The following is a 7122-nucleotide window of genomic DNA, read 5'->3' as shown; positions in this document are numbered from 1 at the left end:
AAATGTAGCAGTCACCAATTATGCCGGTAGTCAGATGTTGTGAGGAGGTGGAGGAACACTTTTTTCACACATTCATACAGATACAGACTTTTTACATATTGCAGCACGTCTCTTTTTATTGTTTTTTAATCGGAGTCAGATTTAGAAGAGACTACCGGAGCTTGCAGGGTCAACTCCTCTTGTTCCATATTTTGTTTTTTCCTTGCTGGCTTCTTGAAAAACATGTCCAAGGTGGTCTGTTTCTCTCTCTTCTTCAACACTTGTCGGAAATGACGGGCAAGGGTGTCATTGTAGAGATCATTGATCCTGTTGGCCTCAGCTGTGTTTGGATAATGAGTGTTGGTAAACTCCTGAAACTTTCCCCATTTGACAAGGAAGTTTTTGTCAATTTTCACTCCTTCTGATGATTTCTTGCTTTGTTTCAATTGAAATTACCTTTCTGCTTTTTTAGAAGCCATGATTTGCACAACACTTGAATAAATGTAAATACCCCCCCCTGCACTGAGGTGATGTACTGTACTGTACGTAATAAACAAGAGAGCAAGCCAAATCCCAACGGGAGCTCTGTACTTCAGATATACTAATATATTCTAATAATACGAATTTATTATAAAAATAGCAGATTGTCATTGGCAAACGAGTGGAAACATCATTCGCACTTGTTTGCAGAAAGTTTGTTCTCCTCAGCCACTCTGTTGCTCGAGTCACGTAACGGCCAAACAGAAAGTCCGTTGCTCGAGTCACGTAACGGCCAAACAGAAAGTCCGTTGCTCGAGTCACGTAACGGCCAAACAGAAAGTCCGTTGTTCGCAGCGTCCGTTATTCGAGGCGTACGTTATACGAGGCACCACTGTATGCAGCCCTGGGACTTTGACAGCTTTATTTTCGTTTTCTGCCTCATGTCATTACATAACCCTAATTAAGCCGATATTCCTAATAAAAGCCATTCAAACTAAACTTGACCAGTAAAGATGAGAATAACATATTGTTAGTACTGTACATGTAGTACAAGCTATTTCAGTATCTAGTGTACTGGTGGTTAAGGATCATGATATTCAGTCCATGGGTTGCAGGGGTCTGCAACCAAGACATTCACCACTGGTTTAGACGTGACAACCAAGTGATAAGAATGAAAAGGTTGAAAGTTGTAAGATCCCGACAGATTTAAACATGCTAAAAAAACAGTGAAAATTTATGTAAAAACTACTTTCATTAAATTTCTAATATTTCAGTAGTGACAAGTTATACCAGAATTAAGAATGTTTTACCATTATATAATTTTAATAAAACCACTCATTTTCTTGTTCTTAAAATATTAAGATTCTGAATATGTTTTCCCAAGTAACATTTTATGAAATAGTGCAAACAAATTTCAGTATATGCTGTTAATTCTTTTAAATGTATAAAAAAATCTTAATATATATTAGAAAATCATATGCAAAGTTGGTCTTAGAACATTTAGATTTACTATTTGGTATTTTAAAGTCTAAAAAGCTTGTCTGCTTAAAGTCAATGTTTTGAAATATAGATTTGTCTAGCTTTTAAGCAGTGGTTCTCAACCTTTGGAGGCCACTAAATACAATTCAGGTACTTACTACACAGAGCATTACAATAAACATTCAAAAATTGATGTTTACTACTCTCAGGAAACAATGAAGCAATAAACAATGTATTACATAAAACAAGGAATTGTCTATGAATATGGCAATTTAATTAATTTGCAATAACTTAAAATTTTTTGTGGAACACTGGTCTCAAGGAATTTTGTTAAATGGTCATTGATTCTATAGTATCAGTATGGGATCACTGAAATGTTAATGAAAAATTTAGTTAAGCACATTACATATAAATTTAAACTACTATGAAGATTTGATCCTTGCTTCTAGTATCTAAATGGAGTTTTTGTAAATTTAAATATTTTTAAAAACAAAACCACTTATTTATATTTAGAGTGGAATAAGATTCTCCTAAGAACACTTGAAATAATTTTATTTAAATACTTTGTAGGAAAGTTGTATAAGAGTACTCTTTCCCAGTCTTAAAGATTAAACATTGAATCAGTGGAAATTCTTAATACCACTGGCATACATTTTCAGGAATAAAGTTAAAAGTTATCACAAAGCACAATTGATTAAAAAAAAACTTAATTCTTTAGATTTTGTACTTTTCGACCCTCTTTACCAAAGTTGTTTGGCCCTGAAAAGGGCCTTTTCCATTAAAAAGATAAATTAAGCTCTTTCTCCGCGGATTCTTCTGGCAAGCTGAATATCCTTGGGCATAATGGTAACTCTTTTGGCGTGGATAGCGCACAGATTGGTGTCTTCAAAAAGTCCAACCAAGTAAGCTTCACTCGCCTCTTGAAGAGCCATAACGGCCGAACTCTGAAATCGCAAGTCTGTCTTGAAATCTTGAGCGATTTCACGCACCAAACGCTGGAAAGGAAGTTTTCTGATCAGCAATTCGGTCGACTTCTGATAACGACGAATCTCTCTCAAAGCTACCGTACCCGGTCGATAACGGTGAGGTTTTTTCACTCCCCCGGTAGCCGGAGCACTCTTACGAGCCGCTTTGGTTGCCAATTGTTTTCTGGGAGCCTTCCCTCCGGTAGATTTACGAGCAGTTTGTTTTGTACGAGCCATAACGAAGAAAAGTCGATCACGACAGAGTCGGAAATGTCGAATTTGGCGCCAAATCCTGCTTTTATACACAGCGCGGCTTCAAACTTCGATTCTATTGGTGGATGAAAATGGCGAGTGTTGATTGGCTACAGTTGAACTTTTTCAATCCGTAAATCTAAAATGGTTTCAAAATTTAAATATAACTCACACAAAGGAAATATTGAATGATATTTATCTTTTATTATCAACCGAAAGCTTAATTTAACGTTAAATTACATACGAAAGTTATTTTTTTAATATAGGCCTATTTATGTTTAATTATGTAATGTAATTTAATATAACATTTGAAGGATTATTTAAATTATTAATTTATATTGATATTTAGTAATTCAAATATCAATGTTTTTTCGACAAATAAAATATCTTTATTAATGGATCAATTTATAATAATTTGTAGATAACATTGACATTTTCGAAGAGGTTTTGTATTTTTCGTTCGTTTCGCTATTATATTTATTCTCTTCACGTTTTTATCGATTACCGTTACGCTTCGCGATCGAAACACGTTACATCGCATCGCCTCACTTCGAGTCACGTGACTAGGTCATCGTCAATCCGTTCGAATTTCTCTGTCATTTTGAATTAATCCGACAAAGTTATATGTTTATAAAACCGATTTTACACGGAAATTTAACTTTATTAATATTTTTTAATGGAATTATTAAAATATCACATAATTTCAGATGTATTTTAGATTTGCTACAATAATAATATTAGTTTTATTTATTTTAAAATTAATTATTTTACATTACTGTATATAAATAAAATTCCGGGATGAAAAGTCGATGATACGGATATGTCATTGGCTTGAAATAACGTCACGAAACGAACGACGTGATTGGCTTATTTACCTCGCTCTTTGCCAGTGACGTATTTGAAAATCGATGGCGTTAGAATACGCTTTCTTTCGTTTCATTGGACAAACGTTTTTAGCTTTCGATCAGGTCCGCTCTGGGTTATAAATAAAAATGCCGTAACGTGTTGCATTATTTACAAAGGAGTGCGTGATCGGAAAAAATGTCTGGCCGTGGAAAAGGAGGCAAAGGACTGGGTAAAGGAGGTGCCAAACGTCACCGTAAAGTTCTAAGAGATAACATCCAGGGAATTACAAAACCCGCCATTCGTCGATTGGCGCGTCGTGGAGGAGTCAAGCGTATATCCGGTTTGATTTACGAAGAGACTCGCGGAGTATTAAAGGTTTTTCTGGAAAATGTCATCAGGGACGCTGTCACTTACACCGAACACGCTAAGAGAAAGACCGTCACTGCTATGGACGTGGTGTACGCTTTGAAACGTCAGGGAAGGACACTGTACGGTTTTGGCGGCTAAAACGCCCCGCTTTGCTTTAAAAGAAGAAAGGCCCTTTTCAGGGCCAAAAATTTTTGATAGGGAGTAGTCGATTGTATTCAATTTCCATCACGATTGGTTTTAATATTGAGTGTTTACACATTTTACAAATGTTAATTGTGGGAGGTATTCGACTCAATCAATTACATGGTGTTTAATAGGGAATTTGAACTTTTGAATAAAAATTGTCAAATATTTAAGTGTTAATCTGGAATTTTAAGATGTATTTTAAAGTCTGACGACTTGTTTAATGATTTCTTTGTACTTCTAATTAAAAAATGCTCTATCTAGTACTTAACATTCACTATTTGCATCAATTAATTAAGGCTTGTGCAAGTGTCGAAACTTAATTGTATTAATTGTAATTTGAAGTCAAAATCTAAACGTTTTGTCAAACATGTTTAAATGCTGTTAATTTAAATATTTTCACCTAAAACGTCAATTCTGAAATAAAAATGATAATCTTAAAATTAAAATTTTTGTATTTACATTTATTAGGTTTCTACATCAAGAACAATAAATGTATAAGTTTGATGCTTTTGTTTATTTTAAAATTGGTAATTGGTGTTTCTGGAATAATTTTTTTAACTGGAACGATGCAAGGTTGAAACAATTAAATATTACACAAATATTCTTGAAAGGCGAATATGAAATTACTGTTAATTGTGAGTTTCATTTTCAACTAAATCTTGTAGTGGTGTTTCAAGTTTGATAAATGTATTATTTCCTACCGGTGGCTGTACGAATAAAGCAACCCACTGCTGAATGTTAGTAATTGATCCCAGGTTTGTGTCTGACTAACAAGCTGGCCATGTGATTTTTGGATTTTTTCACATCTAATACATAAGTTGGGACTATTTTCACATAGAAAGTTCTCCCAGGAGACAGCTCCCCTTTGCAGGTTGCCTTGTTTTATCCCATCCAGCATTATCGTCGTTAGAAATTCATGTTAAAATAAAATTGTATAAATTAAACAAGAAATTTTTAATTTTGTATGACTAACATTTGTTATAAAAGTTAAATTTTTTATATTATTTCAGACAATATACTGAATTAAGTGAAAAGATAATTCTTATATAAATTTAAACTTAAATTTAAAAAATTTCTGACATTGGCACTATACAAATTTACAATAAGAATCTCTTTTGTTTAAATGAAGTTTGTCAACTGCAATAAAAGTTGTTAAGAAATTGGAGTGTTATTCATTGTTTATCTAATTTGAATGTCAATTAGCTTTCAAAATTCAATATTAATGTTTATAAATACAATTCTAAAAGCATCTTTTATATACTGTATCGTGTTGAGCTTACCACTGTTAGATATTTTAATCCCAATGGAATATTGATCAATAGTATGAGAGAGGGAAATGATGTAGCTAGTTTACTGCTCTGGTTTTTCTATTCTCGAATAGATAATTCAAAAATACCTATACATAAAGATCAAAAGCAGAACTGGCTGCATATTTTGCATATTTTCGAGTCACCAATGGCTATTGCTTAACCAAACACATCATATTATTTATAGGAGTTTTGTACAAATGCATAACCCACAAACCCAAGAAGCTGGCTTTGATTAAAAGAAAAATATGATACCTAACAACAATATCTTGTGGTATTTACGTACATTAATGTTATAATTTTGGGACTAGAGCTCATATAAATAAATTTGTTAGTTATAAATATTCTTTTAAATAAGTATTTTTATAAGTATCTGTAAACGGGCCTAATAATTTTTCAATTTTTTATAATCAAATATCAATATAAATGTTGAATGATTTATGCGGAATAGTCCTAACAAAAATGAAATGGCTTTTGAAACAACATATTATTTTTGGTGTATTGAAGAATCCATTTTCTCAAATATTAAGTAATGATAAATTATCTTTATTACAGATTAATGTTTGTGAAGTGCGCATTACTTTTGCAAACCAGTTAAATTATAGTTAAAAGGGCTCTTGTGCCAAAATCAATAACTATGAGAGTAAGCCGTATCAGGCTTTGGCTAAATGCTGTAGATTATATGCTGTAAACCTGTATAAAGTGTTACAAATGCTGATTTTCAATACTTTTCTGCTTTTGTTCTAATCTCTTTTAGAAACTAGAAAACTGATATTTGAAATAAAATTGTAAAATTAACAACTAACTTTGCTGGTGTAGCCACAAATTATGTTGTGTTAAAGGTTGACAAGTTACAGATTCTATTTTATTACAACAAAATGTTAAAAAAAGTACCAAAATAATTATGTCAATATTAAAATTGAAATGGAATATTCTTCTATCATTTGCAGAGAAAGTTTTTGTTTATTGCTTTCGATTTAAAATGTTTAACCTTCGTGGACTACGCGTGAATAAACAAAAAGAGAATTTTAAGCTGTTACTTGGAGTTTTTCTACGCCCGCAATAAACTCGGAGTAGCGGGGCCCATCCGGATTCAAACTTAAATCACTTAAAGTGGTAGTTTTACGGCTTCCGATATTTATAACCGCTCTAAATTCAAAAATGAGATTATGCTTCATTCGTACATATTTTTAATTATAGATTAATAAATATTTGTCCAGCAATTTTTTTGTTTACATATAAATTCATATTATTTAATAACTCGAAGATTGTGGATATTAAAACATTTGTATTTTTGTATTTTTGCTGGTTTATAATTAGAAACTAGATATTGTGACAAAGCATTTTGGTTTGTAGTCAGATTTGCCACGTGCCCAGGATTCGAGAACTGCCCGGAATTCCAAAATCATCAATATCTCCGCCTTTGGTATTTCAGTTGCTTGTAGATTGCTTTGATAAGATAAAGTCTGTCAACTACCGTGCCTTACGGAAATGCTTTCTGCAAGGAACAAGCCCCTACTTAGGTGCTAAATAACACCTCCTCCTATAAAATTTTTTGATAAAGAATTATAATTAGATTGTATCCGTGTAGAAAATAGAAAAGCGTCATTAATTCTATGTTCGTTATGAACGGATAACGTAGTGGTTATACTCTGGAGATATAACAATACAGACAAGAGCCACCTTGTCAGTAGCGCCATCTATCGGAACGAAATGAAACAAACTTAAATTTTACAATACAGTACATATTTAAATGGACA

The 7122-nt window shown here is 32.6% G+C and overlaps 2 protein-coding genes across 2 annotated transcripts; one reads left to right on the top strand and one right to left on the bottom strand.

Moving 5' to 3' along the window:
* Nucleotides 1–1493: 1493 nt before the first annotated feature.
* On the bottom strand, nucleotides 1494–2752 carry LOC111640772 (histone H3). Its single transcript, XM_023386828.1, has one exon. It carries the CDS (start codon nucleotides 2637–2639, stop codon nucleotides 2229–2231), a length of 411 nt encoding a protein of 136 aa, XP_023242596.1. The 5' UTR covers nucleotides 2640–2752; the 3' UTR covers nucleotides 1494–2228.
* An 851-nt stretch (nucleotides 2753–3603) lies between these two features.
* LOC111640773 (histone H4) lies at nucleotides 3604–4586 on the top strand. The gene has a single exon (XM_023386829.1). The coding sequence runs from the start codon at nucleotides 3696–3698 to the stop codon at nucleotides 4005–4007; it is 312 nt and encodes a 103-aa protein (XP_023242597.1). The 5' UTR covers nucleotides 3604–3695; the 3' UTR covers nucleotides 4008–4586.
* Nucleotides 4587–7122: the final 2536 nt, after the last annotated feature.

This window comes from Centruroides sculpturatus, unplaced genomic scaffold, assembly GCF_000671375.1.
Source record: "Centruroides sculpturatus isolate CEXI.00-Female unplaced genomic scaffold, Cexi_2.0 scaffold1469, whole genome shotgun sequence".
Lineage (NCBI taxonomy): Eukaryota > Metazoa > Arthropoda > Arachnida > Scorpiones > Buthidae > Centruroides > Centruroides sculpturatus.
Note: the sequence above shows the minus strand (reverse complement) of the source record. Positions and strands in the feature narration are given on the sequence as shown.

What these genes read in the sequence shown, in the direction of transcription:
- LOC111640772 (XM_023386828.1), bottom strand. Translation starts at nt 2,639, where the DNA reads ATGGCTCGTACAAAACAAACTGCTCGTAAATCTACCGGAGGGAAGGCT.
- LOC111640773 (XM_023386829.1), top strand. Translation starts at nt 3,696, where the DNA reads ATGTCTGGCCGTGGAAAAGGAGGCAAAGGACTGGGTAAAGGAGGTGCC.